We start from the raw sequence: 25,991 nt of genomic DNA on the forward strand, positions 1-25,991 counted from the left end.
TAGAGTATGCACATGAATGTGTTTAAGCAGTGCAGCGCGTGTTTTTCTCGTGAACGTGTGAAAGCAGAAGAGAAAAATTTGGCACGCGTGCCTATGAAATGGCCACCTTTGCATTAGAGTGATATAATTTTTTTAACATAATATAAACCGAGTTCACCTTTTCCATTTCTAACAAAATGGTAGCCAATTCACAATATGACCTTACTTTTGCGACAGCTTGTATGTTTAGAGTTGGGTAAAAAGCCGAGTAATGAATTTAAATCAGATTTTTTATGCTGCAGTGTATTTCCGAGATCCATTTCTACTGTTGAAATAGGTAATTTATGGTTAAGATTTATTAGAATTTTGGTTTCTGGACTACGGAGAGCTCTTCGCCAAAAGGAATTCAGCGAGGTTTATGGGCCGATATCTCTCTCCTTTCAGAAAGCTAATGCAGGATTGATTATTTTCCTGCGAACTTCAGCTAAGAGATTTCTTTATTTTTTTTTTCCAGGAAATAATTGTTTAAAGAACTATCTACCTGTGTATGTACATATGTACAGTGGCAAAACTATAAATAAGGAAGAGTCATTTTAGCATTCTTTGGCGTTTTCCCTNTTTTTTTCAAGGGGGTTTTGGAGGAAGTCTTAAAATATAATACATTTTATAATTCCGCTGGAGAACACTTTTTTCCCTTTTTTGGTGAGGCACCCTACTGTACATAATATAAACATTTTCCAAAATAAAATAATATTTACCTTCATTCGGCTCCGCTACCACTGGCGATGTTAATTCGACTGCCAAAAATGCCAGACACACAATAATGTAAAGGCTGCTGTTGCTTAGTCCATTGAAATATTTTCGAGGCATAGAGTTCCATTTGAAAATCATGTTTCAATTAATTTTCGATGCCACTCTGATTCACCCGACTGAATGGTGAATGCAGCGCATCAACACATAAATTTATTTTATCTAAGATTTTTATATTTATTTCACAAATTGGATAAGTCGAAATCGAACTGCATTTTTAAGAATTCACAACACGGGCTGCACTAAAAAGTATAAGTATTTTGTTAGAAAAGTTTTTACGAAAATAATATGTAGGTCTACATAAATTTTAAATTTTCATTAAAATTCTGGTTTCGGAATTTTTATCTTAATTTTTGTTTTTGACTTTGATTTATGCTAAATAAATTTTTTAGTTGAAAATTTAAATTTTATTGTCGTTATATTTTTGCGCGTCATCTTAAGTGGCCTTTATTTACATATGTATTTATGTACTTGTAATTATTTTTCATATATATTTCTATTAATACTGTTTTGTAGTCGATTTCACTTCCTTAGCGATAAGCGTGGGAATCTTTTACACACACACATACAAAAACCATATTCACTTTTCACTTAACGCCACTGACACAATTTTTCATTTATTGATAAGAATTACATACAGCCTATCAAGCACTGACCTAGGCTACGGTCGTCTCTTAATCGAATTGTAAACACAGAAGCGCCTTCGAAAATTAACACTCTGGCATACATACATANGCAAAACTATAAATAAGGAAGAGTCATTTTAGCGTTCTTTGGCGTTTTCCCTTGCGTTTACTTAACCCTTTACGTGGATTTTTATTCGAATTTAATCGACATTTCATATGGCTGCTACTAAAATGTTGTTTACAATTTTGTTGCTGCAAAGGCTACCCCTCTTAACTTTTCAGCAGACAAATTAGGAAATTCAGAGCATTCAGCTATTCAAGTGAAATTAAAATAATTTTGCAATGTTTTTTAAAATAAGCCACTCTATAAATTGCTTTTGTAACTACGTGGAAAATTTGGAAATCTTAAAAAAAAACTGCATTCAAACCTTTTCAATAAAACCACAAATTAAAAAGTGACCCCTTATGACCCGTCCGTCGTCAAGGGTTAAGATTTTTTTCACCCAAAAATTTGGGAAATTGAATACAAATCAATAAAAAAATTATGTTTTGTTCAATAATCTACTTGTTCCGCCATAATTAATTTGGCCACAAAAATGGGTAAAATTACCCGCAGTGGATTGGTACAATATAGCGAGCTTCTATTGAAAAATTTGTCGTGATTGAGACAAAAATAAATATTTGTTCATTCACACGATTGGCATACGATTTGCACCAAATTTTGGGCAAATGTCCAATCCTGTGACACTGCCTTTAGAAATATTCTGAGTATGCAGTTTTGTAGCACATTTAATATTAGTTTAATAAAGAGCAAGTTAGAAGTAGCAACGACTTACCGTTAATTTTTGGCAATTTTTTTTTTCGTGGAATGTGTTGCTCAATAAAAAAAAAATGCGTGAACAAAAAAATGCCAAAAATCAAAGGTAAGTCCTAGCTACTACAAATTTGCACTTTTTTTTCCAAAATTTAAAAACCTACAAAACTGCAGACTCAAAAATTCTAAATATGATTACAAAATTTAAATTTTTGATGAAAATTCGTTAAAATTTGTCGAATATTTATAAATATACAAAATTTAAAGTTTCAATTTATGTATATACAAGTTTTTTTTTAATAGCAAGCCATATTTTCGTATCAAATCAAGAAATTTTTTAACCAAAGAAAAATAGCCCGAACTTGCTAAAATGTCTCTTCCCAAGTTACTTTCTCGCCACCGTATGTATACATTAGACCGTACCAGAAAAAAAGTTCGCCGTACACTTTCGAAATTGAGGTATTTTTGCAAGTCGATTCCGAAAAAAAAGTTTGACAAATTTTAAAAATTTAAAGCGGAACACTTTTACCGTTAGCAAAGAAGAGGCTTTTAGTGCTTTTTTACAATGGTGCCGATAAAACTAATTTTTTCCAAGATATGGCTATCAATTTACAAATAATGCTCACCCAGTTTTCTCACCAAACAACAAAAATCGATACTGTTTTTCCATCTGAATAAAATAAAATTAAAAATATTTTTACCAAAAAGTTACGCCAGATGATGGAAGATTTTAATCTTGAAAGCTCCGCACAAAAATGCTTAAACAAGTTACAACAAATCATTATAATGAGATGTTTTTTTCAAGGGGGTTTTGGAGGAAGTCTTAAAATAGAATACATTTTATAATTCCGCTGGAGAACACTTTTTTCCCTTTTTTGGTGAGGCACCCTACTGTACATAATATAAACATTTTCCAAAATAAAATAATATTTACCTTCATTCGGCTCCGCTACCACTGGCGATGTTAATTCGACTGCCAAAAATGCCAGACACACAATAATGTAAAGGCTGCTGTTGCTTAGTCCATTGAAATATTTTCGAGGCATAGAGTTCCATTTGAAAATCATGTTTCAATTAATTTTCGATGCCACACTGATTCACCCGACTGAATGGTGAATGCAGCGCATCAACACATAAATTTATTTTATCTAAGATTTTTATATTTATTTCACAAATTGGATAAGTCGAAATCGAACTGCATTTTTAAGAATTCACAACACGGGCTGCACTAAAAAGTATAAGTATTTTGTTAGAAAAGTTTTTACGAAAATAATATGTGGGTCTAAATAAATTTTAAATTTTTCATTAAAATTCTGGTTTCGGAATTTTTATCTTAATTTTTGTTTTTGACTTTGATTCATGCTAAATAAATTTTTTAGTTGAAAATTTAAATTTTATTGTCGTTATATTTTTGCGCGTCATCTTAAGTGGTCTTTATTTACATATGTATTTATGTACTTGTAATTATTTTTCATATATATTTCTATGAATACTGTTTTGTTGTAGATTTCACTTCCTTAGCGATAAGCGTGGGAATCTTTTACACACACACATTCAAAAACCATATTCACTTTTCACTTAACGCCACTGACACAATTTTTCATTTATTGATAAGAATTACATACAACCTATCAAGCACTGACCTAGGCTACGGTCGTCTCTTAATCGAATTGTAAACACAGAAGCGCCTTCGAAAATTAACACTCTGGCATACATACATATGTATGTGCATATGTATAAATGCAACGACTTTACAGCACATGCATAGGGTTAAGAATAATTAATTTTATCTTATTTTATTTTATTTTAATTTTATATACTCGCGTATTTACATTTACGTGCAGTGGATTCATTCAAAATCATTTGCAGCTGAAGTCAGCTGTTCGTGGCAATAAAGCATAAATATGTACATATGTATGTATGCATGCAAGTAGGTAAATAAGTATGTTTCTATGTATGCTAGCTGATAAGAAGCGCCCAAAAATATGTATTTGTACACATTTCAAATTGGTGACAATCAAAAGTTAGTCCCGCAGAAAAGCGGATGCGACGTCGATGGGCCAGTGCCGAATTTATATTTTAGTTTCACATTTTTTTATTTAGTTTTTATAATTGATAACACTTTGAACTTTTTATTGGTGAAACAGACGACTTTATCACAAAACAACTCACTCACTCTACCAGCGAATGCAAAGGAGATGAACGTTTTTGAGAATAATTCAAAGATTTTGAAACACTTTTTTATTACCTAAACGCGGCGTGAATAAATATTAGATAAATTACAGGTGCACATGACCATGTACTGCATATATATTTTGAAAAATTATCTTTATTTCAACACTGTTTTTTTTTTTTTTTGCAGATAAAACCAAAAGCTAAATTAAAATTCCAATTAAATTTGTTTGTTGTTTTCAAAGTATGCTCTTCTTTAATCACTGGCCATTGGTGTTACTGTTATATTTCCTTAAAACTTATAATTTATGCCTATTGCACTTTTATTTCGAAACAGTGACGTCACTTCCGGTTGTACTAAATTTTTAGTTGGTTGACTTTGCAATATTCCTTTGTTCTCTGTGGTAATTTCAACACTTTTTCCATAAAATTTTTATGCTATTCATTCACATGCTGCTTCCTATTAAGATTTATCCCAAATATGTGATAAGTTCTCTTTCGAAATACATTTTTTTTTTCAATCACTTTAGCTTATCACCTAACCTCAATCAAGCACTTCCTAAAATATTCACTATACCACACTGTATATTTTTTTTTTCCGAATTCTCGAACTATTAGCAACGGCAGACGAAGACGAACTGAGCCAACAGCATAATGACTTACTTGCAAGAAGCTGGCTTTCGCAATCGATCGCAATGGTGATCAGCTTCAAAGAGCGACTTTTAAGTAGTTGAAGTTTTTATGGTGTGGTGAATATTCACCCAAAAATATGTATGAACTCAAGAGAGCAGAGTGAATAGTGCTTTTGTGTTTTGATAAATGATAAGCTAAGGGGTGGTTTGCTCTAAGCAATTTATAATAGAAGTTAAACTTTGAAAGAAGGGATGTTAATTTAACAAATAATTCAAATATCTGGCTGGAACCCTTAACGTTAAGCTCTCATGGAATCCAATTCGATTAAGAAATACAGAAGGCATGGTCCCAAAAGCTAATGGGCAGAAAATTTTTCATTAAACCTAGGCTGACAATCTGGATGTATGAAACTATTGAAAAACACATTCCAGCATATATATTCTGCGCCGAACTTGGTGGAAGAAAATCGGGAAACTCATTTACACAGTCTAAGCTAAAACAAAATTAAAAGGTTATCCTCCCGAGTCACCATCCAGTGACAAGTACGACCACCGCGTCCTTCGAGGCGCTAATAAGCAAACCTTCCGATAGAAGGACTACGCGTCAGGTTTGTTGATACATACCTACCGCAGCATACTTTTTAACAACACTTTATGGTCTTCGTCCCAAGCAGACTCAAGTGGGAAGAGAACGACTTTAGCTCAGACCACGGCGCACAGTGGAAGAGCCCCATACAAAATGTGGCAAAAAGTAGGAAATGTGCTCCGATTTTGCCTAAAATTTTAACGTGGAGTACTTTTGCCTTGGAATGAACAAATATGAAAAGTGATAAAATTTAGCGTACTGCCACGCCCCTTATAGTAGAGGAGGTGGATATGGTAAATGTTATCGGCGTGACTGGTCGCCAACGCACCCACCCTATTATTAATATTTCTGTGCTTTTATACAAAAGTAAATCTTGCACCAAATTGTTGGTATTTTAAAGGGGACCGTTACTAGTTCGCGCCACATTTGAATTCAGAATTCGGATGGCTGGTGGGTGCGGAATTTGACCGATTTTAACCATCTGTCAGATTTACATTTGTCTTCCTAGTTTAATCCAAGTTACAAACCGAATTTCATGGAAATCCGATAACATTTACCATATCCACCCATTAGTGTAGCGGGCGTGGCAGTTTGCCAATTTTTACCAGTTTTCATGCTTTTTCTTTCCTTAGTGAAAGTGTTTCAAACAGCAATTTTCAGCAAAATTGAGTTTCGTTTATTGGAAGATTAATGACATGGACGCTAGCGGACGTAGCTGAAATTTGTTTCGCTATTAGTTTAAAGTATACAAAGTATTTTTGTACAAATCACCTTCCACCGCACGGCGCCGCAAGGTATTTATATCTACTTAAAAAAAAATAAAAATAACACTAAAAATGCAAAATATCACAGAAACGGCCTTAACTCTGTAAGGACTACGAACCTGATTTGGAGGCACCCTTGCATGCTATTGAGCTTAATACTGAAGATGGAGATAAATCTAGTTCCGATCGATCATTCAACTAAAATTGCTCATCCCGAAAAATGCGTATACGAAATCTTTCGTAAAAATTCGATTCATACAACAGCGACTTCCTATGCCCGTTGACAATTGCTCAAGTTGGTTTTCCCAGGAAAAATTCTTTAAAAGACATGTCTAGAATTCGAGTCAACCACTTAGTGTGATATTTCCACACATTTCGTAATTAGGACCTTGTGCCACTCTCAGACCATTGCGCGTCGTTGGTGCAGGGCGTCAAGAGTCTGCGGCCATGACCTCAGCTTCCAAAAACCAGCACACGCCTTAAAGCTCAAACACATCTCTACCTTTCCCCCGCACTTCTACTCTTTTCCACAATTTCAACGAAACTACTAAATCCGATACCCACCTGTTGTGGCTACTTGTAGATTTTGTAACACACTTTTCTTCCTAGAGTCAAACACCTCCTTCGAAAAACACTCTATCCTTTCGGTTCGTGTAGACATGGCAAAAACAATAAACCTTCAAACTTTTCAATCAAAAAATTTTCATTCATTTCTAAATTTCCAGCCTGTTTCCAGCTGTATCTAAATTTCAAGCGAACTAATTTTCTTTAAAAAGTTAAAAAGTACGTATAATTAATTTGATTAGCCACGGATTACGACGACCACCACCGTGGTCCAGCACAACACCAACACCAATTACATTGTTTACTTTCATCACTTATAGAAATTTAAAAACACGTCTCAAAATGTGCGACCCTTGCTGCTCTCCCTGCGGACCGTGTCCTCCGGCTTGCGGCCCATGTGGCCCGTGTGGGCCCTGTGGCCCCTGCGATCCATGCTGTGCACCATTTGAGGTAAGTAGCGGTTATGTCGCCAAAGCGTCGGCACAAACCTTTGCATATTTTTTTCCATGAATTTATGTAGCAAACAGAAATTTCACATTTTCGCTCCTTTCACCCAACAACCAAAAACGGCAACGACAATAAAATCACCACCAACAATAATATCAATTTGAAAATACTTGAAAAACTGGGAATCATTATCGATAATAATCGCCGCCCTTAAAATTGAATTTGGCAAAAAAATTGCGGCTCAACCGACGTCTGCGTCAAAATTAAATTGGATCTCCTTGTGTGTGTGCAGTGCTCACCAAAATGTTATACAGGCGCCCACTTGGACGCGCTGCCGCAGTGCGCGCCACGCGTCCCACCGCCCTGCCCGAAATGTATTACGGTACAGCAACCACCGCGGCTCATCTGCCGCAAGCGTGTCGTTTTCAATGAGAAAATCGTCCCGGAACCGATGGTTGTGAATCGTTGCAGACAGATAACCATACCCAAAGTTGTGGATACAACACGTGTCATCAAAGTACCTAAGCTGACTTGGGTCTCACAGATGGTCCGTGAGCCGAGGGTCATCTACTATCCATCAATGGTGCCAGATCCCTACGTGGTTTGCTATCCGAAACGTATTTGCGAGCCGCGTGAAGTGTGCCAAGCCATATTGTGCCAGCCGAAGCCGCAAACAATTGATATACCGCCGCCACGGGAATATTGCTGCTATCCAACTGGACCGATTAACTATAAGCCGAGCGCAGCATGCCCACCATGCCCGATGGGACCGTGTTCACCGTGCGGACCGTGCGGTCCATTGCCATGCTTTTCAACCAATCAATATCCGATATGCGAACCCAACGGATGTTTCCCGTGCAAGCCGTCGGGTCCTTGCGGCCCTTGTGGACCTTGTTCGCCGTGTCGCGGACCTTGCGGCCCTTGTGGCCCGTGCGGACCTTGCGGACCTTGCGGTACTTCTTGCTTCGTACCAAATTGTGCACCTTGTGGACCTTGTGGTATGCCACCTGTCTGCGCTGGTCCCGGTGGAGGAGGTGGCTGTGGTCCCGCAATGCCCGTAGCTCCATACGAGACGGTCGAAGATGAAACGGTTTTTCCGTGCTCGCCAATGACAAACACGCTTTGCGGGCCCTCAGCACTTTGCACGCCATTTGGCATATTTACATTCAACAAGATCAAAATCTAACAAACTGTAGTAGAAGTAGCATTAAGACGAAGTAGTATTAAGACGAATGTTTTTAAGAAATCAAATTTAGATACACATAAGTGCATATAAAAATTTTAACCCACATAAATTAGGCACCTCTTTGGATCAGAACCTTCAACAAATAGCCATTATCAAGGTGAGTTTCATGTCGGATTTACCTTGATGCGCGCAAACCTATCAAGGTGGATTCTAAATCGTGAAACCCGCCTTGATATGGTTTGCGCCAGTCGAGGTTACGATTACAGCATGCTCACCACCACCAGTCTAATGAGTGCATTTTGTTCTCTTCTCTTCCCCGCACACTGCCCACACTATTCCACGTTTCCTTTTTGTTTTCCCTCTCCCCCCTTTACACATTATATAGCCTAAAGCGTGTCGAAGTCGTGAATTACGTTGTGGAATTATGTACACTACCTGCGATTGTATCAAGAGAAATGGCTTACAAGACAGATGCCCACGATCACTTTGCCAGGGTCGAGCTGCTTGTATGAGCTTCCCCGTTCCGAATTGCTGTCCAGCGTCGTTTCCCCTGCGCTACGCCAACAAGACGATGGGTGAAAACAATAGACGAATGCGTTGCAAGGAAACCGCTGCGCTATGTGCGCAAGCTTGCGGCGGCTGTTGTCCACCATGTGGCCCCTGTGAACCCTGTGGCCCCTGTGGACCTTGTGGTCCGTCATGTTCTCCGTGTTGTGATACTGCTTGTTGTGGCCCATCGAATCCACCATGTGGAGCACCGGCACCAATACCATGTCCACCGGCACCTGGCTATTGTCCACCAATTGTGGAAGCTGGCGTCCCAAATCCATGTGTGTGGAATTGTAATAATACGCCGCCTACATATCCATGTAAGTATTATAACGTGTTGATAGGTTAAAAGAAACTATGTGCACACTAACGACTAAGTGGGATCGGTAGGAGCTCAGAGGATTCTTAATTTTCTTCGAATTCAGAGCGGGATTTCCTCTCTAGCTAAAAGGAAATTGTGGCCCCGTACTAGTACCTTCCTACGGAGATTTTATTTCATCCATAAAGGCAAAGTACCAAAACTCGCCACCCATGCTTCTCGCTAACTTTTTCCCCCCTTATTTCAGAGCTTGCTAGTATTTTCTAAGTGCATAGTTATTGCAGCAATCCACTAACGATTGCTTTCTATTTTCTTTCTCTTCAAACAGGTGGTTTTTGAATATTCTTTGAAAGGAAGCTAAGGCAGATTACTTCTACGAATGAAAAAGGATATAAGTAAACGGCAACAATCTGTTGATACTTGAATGTGTCTCCCTCAAACGGAAACGATTTGGACATCACAGTCCCATGCAGTGAAGAATTCCACAATTACAAAGAAGAAGAGAATACACGCCACTCAAATGTGTGTATGCAACAAAGAAAAAAAAAAAATACACTAAAAACAAAAAGAGAGCCAGAAAAAAAATCAAGTGAGGAGTTTCATAACGGTTTTTGCGAGACATCCTTTTCACGTAAATGTACTTTGACAAACTTTCGAAATTTTTTGTTTTTCTGTTTTTTAATAAAAGCTTGGTAGTGGGTAATTTTATTAAAACTCTACAACCTCGTGATTTTATTGGTGGACTTGAGGAGCACTATACATGTCTAGCGGGTTTAGTTGGTTGAGAATTAACCGTTCTGAGGTATTTCGTTCTTAGGTTGAAGAAAAAAGGGTAAATTCAAGACTAATAATCAGCCTCAACGCCAATTCCATGTGAATAAATCATTCCCATAATTTAATATGCAAAACAAAAAAAGGCTAGCTTTTTTCTTTTACTTTATAATTTTGCGAATATTTCATCCCTATTGCGAGTGTCGACTAGTAGTAGATAAACGACTCTTATTCGATTATCGCTTTTCCATGGTATTGTGAATGTCGTTTTCTCGTTCAATAAGCGACTGCGAATATTTTTTTATCGCACATTTTTCTACAACTGTTTGTTTGTAGAAGGATGAGCGAGTACAAACTATGCACATGTACTTATTGAACGAGAAACCGTCTTTGAAAATACCACGGATAATCGATAATCGACTAACAGTCGTTTATCTACTACTAGTCGGCACTCGTAATAGGGGTGTTTGTTCTCAGGCCGAATGTGAACGGTTGAACACAGCGTGGAACGATATTCTCAAATGCGCTATCGAAAGCTTCTAGTGGGTAGAAGCAGTATAGTCAGACTATGTAAGCAAGGTTTCAGTAGTTGATGGGGACCTATTCAGCAATGACTTCTCTGCAGTGACCGATAACAGTTTTCCAGTTTTGGTTAACAAGAACACAGTGTAATGTCAAGAACGATCCCACAAAAGAACCAAACGAGAACAAAAGTATTGAAAGTAGTTTGAACAGGAACCAAACTAAAACAAAGCTTCGAAAAGGTTTCCGTAAAGGACAAAATGCGAACAAATCTCGAGAACGGTGTTAAGAAGAACAGAATGAGAAAGAAACTTTCGGGAACGTTTCCAACGAGAAACAAATGGGAACGAAAGAATCGAGAACGTTTTTAAGGAGAATCGAATATGAACAAAAGTCGTTTGCGTCAAAAAGTCACACAAAAATTTTTTTTTTCGGAAATTTCTTGCACTATGCGAGTCAAAGCTGTGATGGCGCCAGAAAGCTTTTAGCAAATCAATACCAGGGACCGGGGTATCATGCCAGGGACTCTTTTCCATACATCCATCGTATACTTGTTCCAAACAATTCACACACGATCAACATTAACACGCCAAATTTAATCAGAAAAACTCCATCCTTCAAATTTTTTCATTCAGTTCAAAATTTTTCAACGACACACTTCCAAATTGTCTGTGACCTTTTCTTCTTAAGACCACTTTAATAGTAAGTAGCATCGGTGGCCGCGCCATCTCTAAACACAAACGCATACCAAAATACTTCCCTTTTTTTCTTAATTTGCAGAAATTCGAAAACAAAAACATCTTCAAAAAATGTGCGATCCATGCCATCCTTGTTGGCGGTCTTGCGGACCATGTGGGCCCTGCGGACCGTGCGGTAGCCCCTGTTCGCCCTGTGGGCCGTGTAATCCGTGCGGACCTTGCCGCCCCTGTTGTATACCGAATTGTGGACCATGTGGTTTGACAATGCCTTCGGGACCATATGTACCACCGCCATGTAATCCGTGCAGCATTGGTGCCGGGCCCAGTGGACCGTGCGGTTCCTGCAGACCTTGTATGCCGGGATGCCCCTACGAAGCGCCTGAGTGTGGCACCTGCTATCCATGCGCGCCGACACCGTGGAATACTCAGTGCGGTCCATGCGGGCCGTGCGGTCCACAAGTGCCGTGCGCACCATGTGGACCATGTCCACCTTGCAATCCTTGTGGCCCGTCGTGTTAAAGTTCTATTACAAGTCTAGTCTGACATTTTTGATTTATAATTTTTGAAATTCAATTGAAATATGCGAAACCAAGAGGCAATCAACTAAGCAACAGCTAAACGCCGATTTACTATTATCAAGGTGAGTTTCATGACGAATTTACCTTGATGCGCGCAAATCTATCAAGGTGAATACCACGGAGGCTTGAAACCCACCTTGATATTGGTATTGTGTGCGGGCATCATGGTGGTGTGGTGGTGGTTGACATACACACATACATATTTGATACAAAAATATTCCGTATTTTGTATTTATGACTGTCTTGTATTCTCTTTGCTCGTTGCAGGACCAACATACGATCGCCCACGCGGTATACTCTGTGGGATGCATTGTACCTGCGCGTGCGTGAAGCGAAATGGCTTGCAAGACTTATGCCATTACTCCTTGTGCAGGACGTTATGCTAAAAGGAAGCTTAAAGCCTTTATAAGATGTTAGTACATGATGAGATACAAATAGTTGGTAGGGGTTATTTGTGATTTGATTTGCACAGGTTGATGCTGCTAAGGAATTTAAAGGAGGAGAGAGCAACGCCCGTATTACCCAAGTTATACACAACCTCCGACCTCGCCAATTTGTCGATGGCTATGGTTTCAGGGTGAAAAAAGTATGCAAGCTGTGAAAGTAAATAAAGCAAGGGGCTTGTAGAAGAAAAATGCAAACATTTTGGCGATAATTATGAAAATTGTCTTTTTTTTGATTTCGTTAACGTTCGCATATCAGTAGTGGTGCAACTATGTGGTATATGTGTAACTTAATTTTTAGATGCACCCGGGACTCCTTGAGAATGCAAATGTTAATAAAGAACTAAATGATGGTTTCTATTTTCATTGAAAAATAACTTTTGTTTCACTACGTGGGCATAAATTATGGATATGTACCGAAGTGTGTAGCACATATACTACTTCCTAATAATTATGGTCTCTGTACTTAAGTAGCAGGGCTGGAGAATGATTGAATCAGTAGGGTCTGCATTCACTTGGCACTCGTTTCAAAATTTTGATTGGCTGTATAAAAAAAAAGTTCATTCCTGAGTGGCTTAAATTATTTAATTTTGAAACAAAAACAAACGTAATGTGTTGTTGAATGGCAGAGTTCCATTCAGTATAGAATGTGAATGTAACAAAAGTATTCGCAATCATCGTGATTGTAAATTTTGGTTGAATGCAAACAGTTTTGATCATTCAGTACTACACTGAAAAAATATGCCTTGAAGAAAATATTTATAGGAGAAAATAGTCGTTTTACTTCTGCTTTTCTACTACTGCTACAATTTGGTAAAGCATTACCCAAGACCAAAAGTACGTACCAGCTTTGGATATTCTGTTAATGCTGTTTAAAACCAACTGCATGTTTTGGAAGGAAACTTGCGGTCAATTTTATTTTACGAACTAAATTTTTATTTGTACAAAGAGATATTTTTATTTCTCAATACCAGGCGCTCAGACATATGAAGTAGCAAGCTTTCTATATGCATAAATTTGTTTGTAGAACATTTAAATAAATTTTTTTTGTAGAAGCCTTTGAACTGTACAAAGTAGAATTTTGGAAATTTAAAAATTTATACAAACAATTTTGTACGTAGAAATAGAAAACTTGTTACTTCACATGGAAAACATGAGAAATAGGCAACAATCGTCAATGGCAACAAATTGGCGACTCACCGGTTTATTGCTGTGGTGACAAATCGGCAACAACATTTCTTTCATGTCAACTTTGGAAGAAATAAGTTATCAAAAATTCCTAAACTTATAAATTTCGCGTTGATAGTATTATCCAAAATCGTCTAATTTTTACCAGGGACAGAATTGAAAAAATAGGAAGCCCCATAGGGAAAGAAAGAATTATTTCTGTTTCTATATAAGTTCCAATTTTGTGTACAAAAAATGATTGAAGTATTAAAAAGAATACAATTATTCCAAATATCGCCTGAAGCGATAAGAAAATGACTCATTCAGGTAATAAGAAAACGACTCGCCCAGGCGAGTTGCCTTCGGCGGACGTTTTAGAGCGACTGGTAATAGGAAATCGACACGATGGCAATATTACCGGCAATACATTTGTTACCGAGGGCGAAACGTTTTCTTATTGCCGGCAACAAAAATTGTTTGGTGGGTAATTACTTCACATGCATGAGCGCCTGGTATTGGGAAATGAGAATATGTTCTTTACAAATAAAAACTGATAATAAAGGGTGCCGCGCGAAAATGGGCACATATGTATTTAAAAAAAGCACATTATATGTATGTATGTGGATAAACCATGGACTGAATGATAAAAGCTGCCATCATTTGATGGTTGTTATGCTTGATTATTTAATGTTCTGCAGATTTTCCAATCATTAAAAGAAAAAAAAAAATTATAGATACTAAATTGCCTTGGAACATTTTGCACTCAGTTTTTAAACAACCAAAACTATAAATTTGTACAATATGTTCATGTGAATCAAGCTGCGTTTCATGCGTAGAGGAGTCCAAGCACAACCATTCATTCGTAGGAAATGGCTTAGCCAGCGTGGCCGCTGTGCATTGATACGCGACACTATGTCAATATCGTTTTAAAGTTCATACACCTCATTATTCCATCATCTAAACTTACATATTTTTCTTAGTGTATAAAATTTGATTGGAACTGAATTGCAGAATGCACACATAGCAAAGTGTTCAATCATCTCGAAGCTAATTCAGTATTGAATTCTGTTTACTTCAGCATTCTCAGTTTTTCATTCAGGTATTTACTACCTTACTGTGTGAAATCAATTATTTTTTTGAATGATTGTAGATTGAAAAAAATATAAGCCACACTACCAGACCAAAGGAAAATGAATGAAATCCTACTTGTAAATATTTCATGATTAAAATTTTAAATGATTTGACAATTTTTCAGCTCTGTTAAGTAGTGTAATAATAGTAATGAAACTTAATAAAATAAAGATGGCGTAAAATTACTAAGATGCCAGAGGAATGAAGTTGGGGTATGGTTTAAGAAGGATTTAACGCCTATCCACATAGACGTAAGTCAAGACCACGAAACTTTTTCCTTTGCGAGGACTCCCTTACTGAATCATCGGCTATCACCAACTTCAGTTGCCAGCTAAAGTATTTACAGGTTTGTATTTGGGTTTGAAGTGCCTACAGGACATCATTGATCGATGTTTGTCTGATTCTTCTTTCGTCTACGGTAAGCCAGAAATGTGCATAGGTATTCTCGAAACTACTTGTTAAGTCCAACCTAAAAGCTACCTTAACCGCCTTTTTTCTGTTATGGCCGCTGGACAATAGGAGGTGGGATGTATATTCCGAAATATATGTGTCCATGGAATCTGAGTTTGGGTACTTAGTCCGTAGTTATGTTTATAATTGATCCTTGATTTCACAAAGCTTTGGAAGGTTCCTCACAGTTTTTCTTAAGAGCAGAGCGCCACCCCAAAGCATTATCACCGAAGTTGGCTTAAGGCAGGGCCTGGAATTGGACCAATTTACTCGGTATTACTCGGTTATTTAAAGCAGCGACCGGAAACGCCTTCCAATTCTGGTTTAGTTCTTCATGAGAACAAAATGTAATGTCAAGAACGTTCCCACAAAAGAACCAAACGGGAAGAAAAGTTCTGACGGGAAAAAAAATTAGAACAAATGGTTTGGGAACGTTTCCGTAAAGAACAAAATGCGAACAAAACTCTCGGTAACGTTCTCAAGAAGAACATAATGAGAACGAAACTTTCGGCAACGTTTTCAATGAAAACGAAAGTATGGAGAACATTTTAAAGGAAGATTAAATATGAACAAAATTTTAGGGAACACTGGCTAGATAACAAATCAAGAACAAAAGCTTCGTGAACTTAACGTTATGAGAGAGAAAGAGACGAGTCTGCGTGTTGGAATGTTATATCGTATCAATGAGAACCACGATTGTTAATTCTTAGCCAGAGGAAGTATGGATAATCTAAACTTCCACATCGGTTATCATTAGGGTGAACTGCCTATTTATGATTTAATATTTTAATTTTCGTTCAAGAAAAGTTCGTGTCTTAATCCTTTCGTTGACTTAAGGCTCAGTTAGCCGAGACTTAATTAACGTATCGTAACCTAATATATTGGCCAACGCAATATGTTTTTGTTCAGGAATGTTTTGTTGTTGCTTATAGGCGGCAAAGTGACTATCAGCCGAAAAGGAAAGGAAAAGTTCTTTTTTGATTAATTTTAATATTCAAGCATTTTCAAGCTATGTGAACAATTTTGTTCTTGCTTCATTTCTTCACGTATAGTTCAGAGAAGATTTGTTTCCGTTTCGTTCTCTGTCAGAAAGTTTTTGAGACTTTAGTTCCCAAATTATTCTTCAAGAGAAAGTTCCATAGACTTTTGTTCTTTTTCAAAATGTTCCCGAAAGTATTGTTCGCATTTTGTTCTCTTTGGAAACGTTCCAAACGGGTTTGTTCTTATATAATTCCCATTCCGAACGTGCTCGACAGTTTTCTCTGTTTTGATGTTTTTTTTTTGTTTTGAAGTGTTCTTGGGAACAAAACTACGAGAACATTTTGTTTTGATCATACCTTTTGTTCACGGTCCCTGATTTACAGGCTTGAATGGGTATTATTCTGCCCATTATTATTATAAAAGATATTTTCGCGGTTTGATAACTGCTTAGGGTTAAAAAAGAGGCACGCGTGTATAACTAATAAGCAAGTGCCGAGCTTATGCCGTATTTAGGGGCCGTCTGAGAGCATTTCATCAATGAGGCGTCTGATGGCAGAGTGTAAAATAAATATAGCTGAGCGCTTTATATACGCAGATATAAAGATCTATTATTTGGCTTGTCTTTGCTTTGTCGAACTTGTGTACAAATGTATGTATCTAGGAGAAAGCTCTCTCTGCTGATTGTCAATACTATAGAAAATTGGTATATTACTGCCCCAGCAGCGGACTTTCCCCAGTGAAATAACAATAAAGCAGTTACCCTTTTTTCAGGTACGCGTTTAGAGCTTTATAAGCTTTATAGGCAGCATACATGGTACGTCTGACTCGCGAGTCATTTGTGTACGTCTTGACTACACACAGTTGAATCATTCAGAGTCATGACGGGAGTCATGTTGGTGTAACTAACACATATTTATTTTCACAAACACATCCAAATCGACTCACGAGTCAGAGGCACCGTGTATGCCGCCTATTAAAGGATAACTTGTTTTTTAAAAACACTGTCATTGTCAATACAAATTTTAAGTAAATCTAGCGACATTGGACTTTTAAAAAATATTTTCAAATTTTCTTTCAAAAACTTTTCATTCAAAAATAGTTTTTCGGCATAAAACCAGCTAATAAATTTTCCGTATATTTTCACCGAAAGTGCGTAAAATGTTTAACTATTTAAAATCAAAGCAGATTTTATTGTAATTAACCAATTATGTATAAATAATTCCTGAACTTTTTTCAGAAATTCGTAAAACCTCAAACATGTGCTGCGGTCCCTGTTATGGTTCTTGCTGCGGTCCCTGCTACAGTTCGTATTGCGGTCCCTGCGGACCATGTTGCGGTCCTTGTGGACCATGTTGCGGCCCTTGCGGACCTTGTGGGGGATGTGGCCCTTATGGATCCTGCTGTGGCCGTTGCTAAGCGTCTCTATGCCGTTTCTGTAAGTGCAGTAAAAAAGACAGAGCTAAATAAAGAGACTGCAATGTATAAACCATTATATTTTTTTCAGTCTCAATTCAGCTCCGGGGATCTAGAGAGCCAATGCTAAAGCGGCTATTTGACAGAGAGCGTCGCTGGCAAAAGAAAACAAAAAAAATATTGTGAGTATTTTTGTTTTCGCGGCAACTGCATTTTCAATTGTTCGAAAAATATTGAGAGCTTATTTTGTTTTTAATTAGGAGCAATCTACGTGAATCTAAAGAAGGAAAGAGAGCGTCCAGAGATGATCACCTTGCCAATCAAGGGGACTGGAAAAAATTAAGTGCAGCCAATCTATAGCTATATTCGAATTTTTTCGGTTACAATTCTGTTTTTTTTCTTTTTAATAAAAGTGTATTTCTTTTATTAAAATGTATTATTTTTCATCAAGTTTTTGGTGACTAGGTTTGGTTTGGAATAGAGCAGTGATACAGCAAAAGCTACTACTGGAGTCATTTGGTATTTATTTTTATATGTAGTGAGTTTAGTGAAGCGAATGGATTGCCGGACGCTAGTACCAGCTTGTGCAAGTTCTTTGCTTCGCGAACATTTTTAATCTCTTAATCTCTTAATTCGTTCCGCCAAACCGTTCGCTTCGACAAAATCAAGGCGAATTTATACAAGGTGGTGTTATCGGATCCGCTGATTTCACGGCGAATTTGTACCTTTTGTCAAAATGGTGTGTTTGTTGTAATTTTGCTTTGTACTGATTGTCAATGTGCGTATAATTTGTTGTTTGTAATTTTTGTTTTTGTTCTGTCAACACCACCTTGTATAAATTCGCCTTGGACAAAATTATTCGCTTCGCAAGCGATGATACCACCACAGGCGAATTCGCCTTGATACCACCCTATTTCCACCATGGCTCCGAGGATAGGATGTGTATCGCATTTTGTCATGGTAATTAATTATTGAATCATGCACTGCCATATCTTTCAAAATTAGTTGACATCATTTTTCAAACACAAATAAAAAAAATTTTTTTTCGGCACAAAATTTGCTGTCTGACTTCTTTTCAAATCACCAAAAAGTAAGTATGCAAATTAAAAAATACCCAGCGTTAAATAACTAATAATTTCTATAATCTTTCAGAACACTTTCTAAGTGAACGAATACAAAATGTGTTCTGGCTGTAGTCCTTGCTGTTGTTCGCCATGCGTTTGCCCATGTCGATATCTGAAACGGACAGACTTCTGCTGCCGTTGGCCATGTCCATGTAAGGCTCATTGTTATAATACGCCACCAAAGTGTTGTTGCTAATAAAAAAATAATAGCTTGGCGCTGCTAGCCAGAACGTTATTTTTGAATATACATACATATAATGCTTTTGGATTAAGAAGTTCTTTAATGAAAAATAAAATATTTTGGATTAATCAATGGTGGTGGTCTTTATTTTGGATTACTATGATTTTGCTTAGGATACAACTCTGGGGTTAGATACTTAAATAAATTCCCACTCGAATAGATCCGTTGCTTGAGTTCCCGAATAATCATTCGCCACCTAGACAAATGTCTGATGTGACCAGATCCGGAATCCTGAGTTTTGGCGGAGAAATTCCTACTGGGATTCTAGAAATCGTCATAGCCAAAAATGTCAAAATAACAGGTGCGACTAAAAGTATGCAACATCAAAACCGAAGAGGTGCAATATGAAATCGTAAAAATGGGTCACAGGTCGTGACTCTCACGAGACAATACGTATTTTAAGGCAGAGATGATATTTAAATGCTTTCGCCAAACGAAATTTACAGAACGATTTTTGGAATCCCACTGCAAATTTTTTAAATTAATAACATAAGCGCCTTAAATTATGCCACATAATTTTGTATCATGACTGACAGCTATTGCACTTTCAAATATTTAAAAAAAAAAAAAATCACAATCTTAGAAGGCGAATTTATATTAATTCACCTAGCAATCTTCGCTTCACTTGTCAACCCACTTTGCACAATATCATTTCAAAATTTCTCGAGTATAAAATAATTTATTTGCTGAAGGTAAATTGCAAATTTGTACGCAATTTTTAGTTAAGAAAAAATTTACATACCAATCGTTTTCGCCAACAGCAACCAGCCCCAACAAAACTAGAGATGTGCGATCCTTGCGGTTTTTCTGTTGCTCCAGTAGGCCCATACGGACCAGTAGGACCCTATGGACAAATTACCGCATGCGGGGCGCATGGCATCTGTGGCCCGCCGTGCATACCAAATTCAACACCATGCCCACCTTGTTGCGATCCATGCTGTGTACCACCACCACCACCACCATCATGCGATCCATGCGCCAATTGTTGTCCAAACTCCTGCTGCCTCTGAAATTACGAAGCACATTGACAAATATAAATAGAAGTATTGCATCTGGGCAAAAAAAAAAAAATGCAGGCGCAAAAGATAATATCGATAAGTCTGCCTTATGAGCACCAACATATTCCCGCGTAAAGTCGGTACTAAGTTTAAGGCTAGCCACCAAAATGCAGTACAATTTAAAGAATTTTTATCCTGGACTCGCAAATATACAGAAAACTTACTACAAAAGCAATAAACCATGACTATTTTACTGGGGAGGTGCATTGACTTTCTGGGTGAAGGCAGATAAAGGATTAGATTCTAGTACAGTTTCGTCCTAAAACGATTGGTATACAGATGGGTTATACTAAGGCCGGGATTTCCGGTGCTAATATTTGCTAGTCATTCAAAATCGTAAATGCTGGCTTCCTTTGGCACCCAATAAACAATAAACTAATCACTGGAATATAAAACACTTTTTACGGGAGAGGGCGGCGAAAAAAAGTAGAGACCGTGGAACAACATTGGACTCAGCGGGTTGGTCTAGAGCAGGGATGGGCAGATTTTTGGCTCTTAAGACGCCACGTCCTTTGTTTCCCTGACACAATAATTGCATCATTCCTTTTTCAAATAAAAAGCAACTTGCTTTAAATGTAATCCACTCAAGTTCTCAATGAGAAATGTTTGATTTGTTTTTCGACACTTTAATCAAATAGTTCAAAAACGTTTCGGCCTTTTCTTAATACACATCAAAATTAAAGCACCGATATTTTCTTCAAACTAGCAGGTATGCAAATAGCTATAAATTGCGCACCACACGCTATATACTAATTAGCCCTTTATTTTACCATTCTCACAGCCTACTTGCAATACGAATCTCAAAATGTGCGAACCTTGTTGCGGCTGCTGCGGCTCATATGGCTGTCCGACTGGACCTTGTGGTCCCTGCGGTCCATGTGGCCCATGTCAGCCTGGCGCACCATGCCAGCCTTGCGGTCCGTGTGGACCCTGTGGTCCTTGCATCTCACGCGGTCCGTGCGGACCGTGTGGTACCTGTGGCCCTTGCTGCAGCCCATATCCCACCTGCTGCCCGTTCGGTTGTCCGTGCTCCAAATGCCCGAACCCATGTCGATATCTAAAGCCCAAATATTGAGAAAACGCGCGATATGTGTACCGGATAGGCTATGCAAATTGGATAATGGATGTGCGGCGGACTTGTCAGGCTATGGAAAGGCAAATTTGAGGTGAAACTGGAATTTCAAATGCGCAGTAGAGGAATTGTAGTGGCGATCAATGACAGCAAATAGAGAAAAAAATGTCATAGATGCTAGGAATATTTATGAGATCTTCTATTTTGCCATGTATCCTGTTGTTCATTTGATTTTTTTTTTTTTTTTTTTTGTGAAGAAAGTATCCTTTTTATTTGAAAAAATAAACTTTGTTATTAAAAATAAGACCTTGAGTAATTTAAGTTACCATTAGATAACGAAGTATGCCTCTACAGAGATTTTTAAAATCTGTCAACTAAAAATTCCAAATTTTATATTCGGAAATCAAAATTTCAAATTGTTGAACGTGGACATCATTTCCTTGGAGGCGTTGCTTTCGGTAATTTCACCGCATATCAAATTGTGAGTGATGCGCATAAATTATAACCATGATGATCTCTAAATTTTATTTCATTCTTATTTATCTGTTTTTTTTTCAGCGTTTTTAATCACCTAATGCAGTACCCTTGTTGGAGTTATCGACCTGCTCCCTGTGGTCCGTATGGTCCCTTTGGTTCATGGGGCTATATAGGACCATGTGGAGCCTTGGGTACGTGTACGCCTTATGGTGCGCCCTGTGGTTCCTGTCAGCCGTGTGGCTCATCGTCCTGTTCTCGCCGTAGGTGTTACTGAATGATTGGATGCTAAATTAGTTGGTAATTTACAATCAGGAACGCCATCACAGACCGAGCAATTAATTGGGTTGTTTAAAAGAACAAGTGTTTGATGTAAAAAAAATGGTAAAAGTTCAATTTTAGCAAACACAAAAAGGTTTAAAAAAATATTTATTTTTTTATTTTTTTGAGGTTTTGTAAAAATAAATTATGCAAACTTCTCAAAAACGTAAATATGTAAGCTCCAAGGCAATTTAAATTTAGTGAAAATGCGGGTTATATATATATATGTATATATATATATATATATATATATATATATATATATATATTTTATGCTAAAAGAATTGCCTAAATGACATAAAAATGTGTACCATTATACCAATTCAAACATTATAGTTGTGATGGAACATATTTTTTGGCTTGCTTTTTAGCAAAAAAAAAAATCCGCGCTCTATTGGAACGGATTGCCGATTTTTCCCCCCTGACCGCGAGATGTAGACGGAGTCCTCCAAATTTTCGAATAGACGTCCCTTTAATAAAATGTAACACTGCCACATTTATTGACGCTCGAATACAACCAAGTTCATAGGGAGATCTCGAAAATATTGTAGCCAATTGTATAGGAGTGGTCATCGCAAACTGCATAAATGACTGGTTAACCTTGAACTCAGAACATAGACGGGACAAGGCCAATAATAGGGACCGGTGGGAAGTCTGTGGCAATCTAGGCTCTTTGCACGTAAGGAAACAAGCCTTCTAAATACCTACGACTGACATGAGGTTACTCACTGGGTATCCGATGGGTCATAATCTTCTATGTTTTCATATGGAAAGGATTAGCTTGTCCTCGAGAACGGAAGACATACATATGTATGCGGGATTCTCCGGCATTTTGCGCACAATGTCTTATACTCTTCAACTCGTACATAGTGGATGCATTAGAAGTAGCAATTCGTCTACTTAGTTAGCATTTGTTAGAAAACCGGAGGGCATCTTAGTTAGCGATTACATTGTCGTACAAAAGATCTTCATTGTTCCAGCTTGCCACTGGTTCACTACTTCTGCAATCAGCAGAAAAGCTCACTACTGTACAAATAGCAAAAAATTCAACGAATCTAGGGATATGTAATTAATGTCATGATGCATTAAAATTTGAATTTTTTATTTAAAAAAAAAAATCCCGAAGCAGGCCCACACAAAATTTTTGTTTGCACATTTTTTTTTGTTTAGCCGCAATTTCCTAATTACGTTGTAAGTAAAAATGTACTTTTATCCACGGGCATTGCATTTTAAACCATTTTCTATTCTTGTTTTCTACTTTCAAGCAACTAAAAAATCGTCCGAGGATGTGTAATCCCTGTTGCTGTTGCGAGCGGTGCAGACCTTGCGGTCCATGTCGGCCATGCAGTCCTTGTGCTCCCAACTGTTGCGGTCCCTGCGGTCCGAGCGGATCATACGGCTCATGCTTGGATTGTCGTAAGCCCTGTGGTGAATCTAATATTTGTTGCCCCACAGGCTGTTTCCATTTCGGGTGAGGCCATCAAAGCGTGAACGAATTTAGAGAAAGTGTGTTTGCGAGGCGAAGCCAGGTGCCCATGTTGCCTGCATTTTTGTGCAAACACAGAACGGACTGAAATTTGCAAAGCTAAGTTAGAATAATATAAATACATACATACATACATACAATAAGATTTGTGCAAAATGATATTTTAGTTTTAACACATACAATTCTTGGCCAATAAACACAGACTACAATTCCGTTGTGACATACAAAAGGTTGTTGTTTGGCTTGGAGGAAGATGGGAAAAGATTGAGTTCAGCGCGAAGCGGCATTAATCCAGCCTTGGTAATCTTATTGCGCGCTTTTCCTTTGATTAGTGATATGGAACCTGCGATACTTGCAACGCAGGTGGTTCGCGGGGATCCAGCGTCAAGTTTGCTCAGTCGCGCTTGAAGTGGTTACACAAATCTGGGTAACATTACAGTCGTATTCGGTTTGGGTGCATTCGAGCTATAATAAATGAGGCAGTGTTAAGGCGCTGGCCCAATGCAGGCTTGCTTTGCACGCCTTACTTACTTTAATTTGCTTTGATTTACTTCAAAAACTCGTTTGGCCAAATGACGGCTTGGAACGCTGTCAAAGCTACCAGCTGTGTAGTTAAAAAATTAAGGTCTGTTCCCTTACACTAAGAATAATTCTCCCACAAAATTCCAGAAAACTAAAAAAAAAATACAAACAATCTTTTCAGATTTATTTTTAAATTGATGCGAATTTGAATGCATTTCAAAGGAATGATAATTATACATATATAACTATAGGTACATTTATTAAAAACAAAAAAAAAAATCCAATTCTTCAAGAGAAGACTGACCAGTAGTTTGACATCATAAATATCGCTAGCTAGCAAGAGAAATTAAGGATTAATGTACTTGTTTTATTTTGTCTTATTTATATTCAATGAAAGGCAAATTTTCTAAGTCCAGAAGAGGCCCCGAAAATCCGATAAGGCCAAAATAATACGAAATCTTTTAATAAAGATCGAATCCTTTTGATTCGTATGGAGTTTTGCTTTGCTTTAAACACGCAAAATGTTGTATTCAAAGTTCCTGTAAAATTTGTAAAAATGGACTCAGCAACTTTTCAGCCAGCGATATGTTAAATATAAATATGGAAACATATAATCATTTTTATTAAACTTTGAATAACTTATATTATATATATTTTTTTTAATTACGTAAAAAAATTTTTGTACATAAAAGTATGCAGCAGTTTGTTTGAAATGATTTAGAACGGGAACATACCTTTTTGTCAAAAGCCTACGAAACGCTTTCAAATAAAACATTTGCCTATTTGAAACTTTGAGGCGCTTAAAGCAAGTGAAGCAAAGCTGCCATTTGGCCAGCCTTCATACTAATATAATAACTTTTGCCAATACCTTAACTTTCTAAGCAAAAATTTGGGCGCCTGTGTCTGCATCACGCTTGACAATCTGCAGAATCTGCAGCATTTAAGTAGATTTACAGTTGAGCATCACCAACAGAGCATCGAGAAGGCAAGAAGCTGCAAAATTGCGGTAATAATTTGGTATGCAGCTCGAAGGCCACGCTTTCACCTAGCTCTTACCTAATCTGTTTTGTTTTTAAAGCTTTTGTTTCCCGGTTCTGAACAATACTACGGTGCTCAAGCTTTTCGCTGGAATGTACATCAGCCATGCGCGGAAATTCTAACCAGGGCTGCCAACTTTCATTAGCTATAGGGTGCCATACTGGGGATAAAAATGTACCAAAAAGTGTCAAACAAAAAAATTCAGGTGCTAAAAAGTGACAATTTTTTTACTTCGGAACCACAAGCCACATGCCCCCTTTAATTACTTCTCAAATGCCTTTAAAAGACTTCAGTCTAAAGTTCGCTTAGCTTTTGCAATGACTATAAACAAGAATGCCTTAAAATAAAACCCCAAACTTTAGCGAAAATAGTGAAATTAGACCAGAAATAAAATATAACATCTTTACATAAATTATATTTTATATTTGTATAAAGACGTGGGGTGAAACCCGCGGGTAAAAGTTGGTTTCTAATAAAATGAAATAAATAATTATTTGATATATCCGGATTCATTGGATATTGGAAAATAATATATGCATGTACTTATGTAAGTTTTAATTTTGCGAGTGCATAACTTGTTCTTTTTGATGCATCCAGATGCTCTGGGAATATTTCTGCATAAAAAAAAATAATAATTAAAAAAAATGTCGCTTACGTTATTTTGGCGGTTAGGGCTCGATATATTCTAAATATAAACTAAATCTGAACATATGTTGGTGCAGGACTTCGAATTAAATAATAAATTTTTAGAAAAGTATTTGAGGTAAAATAGAACGAAAACTGACGCCGTTTGGGACAAATTGGCAGTCCATATTCCCACCCTTTAATGTACGTAGGTACATATCTATATACATGTGTATGTACGCAACTAAGTACATACGTTGAGCTTTTACACCTGAGCTTTTATACTATCCACTTAAGCACTAATACGTACATACATATGTATGTATGTTTGTATACTCACTAAGTCAGCTTTCAGACACGTCAAGTCCTGTCTGTTCGTTCGTAGGCGAAGGAAGTGAGTAGAGAGAGGATGAGTGCTGGTACCCCCGT

The 25,991-nt window shown here is 37.4% G+C and overlaps 3 protein-coding genes and 1 long non-coding RNA gene across 5 annotated transcripts in view; 3 read left to right on the top strand and 1 right to left on the bottom strand.

Moving 5' to 3' along the window:
• LOC108361208 (collagen alpha-2(XI) chain-like) overlaps positions 1-19,784 on the bottom strand; it is a 29,609-nt gene extending 9,825 nt beyond the window's left edge. For both annotated transcript variants that reach the window (XM_017613783.1, XM_017613782.1), the window contains exon 1: positions 19,710-19,784. The gene's annotated coding sequence lies outside the window, so the exon portion shown is untranslated. The remainder of the gene's footprint in view (positions 1-19,709) is intronic.
• On the top strand, positions 7,290-10,056 carry LOC108361212 (DBF4-type zinc finger-containing protein 2 homolog). The gene is made up of 4 exons (XM_017613790.1): positions 7,290-7,397; positions 7,687-8,348; positions 9,229-9,449; positions 9,777-10,056. The coding sequence occupies exons 1-4, from the start codon at positions 7,290-7,292 to the stop codon at positions 9,785-9,787; spliced, it is 1,002 nt and encodes a 333-aa protein (XP_017469279.1). The 3' UTR covers positions 9,788-10,056.
• Positions 11,506-11,958, top strand: LOC108361213 (keratin-associated protein 5-3-like). The gene has a single exon (XM_017613792.1). The coding sequence runs from the start codon at positions 11,551-11,553 to the stop codon at positions 11,956-11,958; it is 408 nt and encodes a 135-aa protein (XP_017469281.1). The 5' UTR covers positions 11,506-11,550.
• Positions 17,277-17,750, top strand: LOC108361215 (uncharacterized). The gene is made up of 3 exons (XR_001847260.1): positions 17,277-17,338; positions 17,427-17,624; positions 17,694-17,750. It is a non-coding gene; the product is annotated as an uncharacterized LOC108361215 (long non-coding RNA).
• Positions 19,785-25,991: the final 6,207 nt, after the last annotated feature.

This window comes from Rhagoletis zephyria, unplaced genomic scaffold (assembly GCF_001687245.7).
Source record: "Rhagoletis zephyria isolate East Lansing unplaced genomic scaffold, Rhagoletis_zephyria_1.1 Rzeph_scaffold_00718, whole genome shotgun sequence".
Classification (NCBI taxonomy): Eukaryota; Metazoa; Arthropoda; class Insecta; order Diptera; family Tephritidae; genus Rhagoletis; species Rhagoletis zephyria.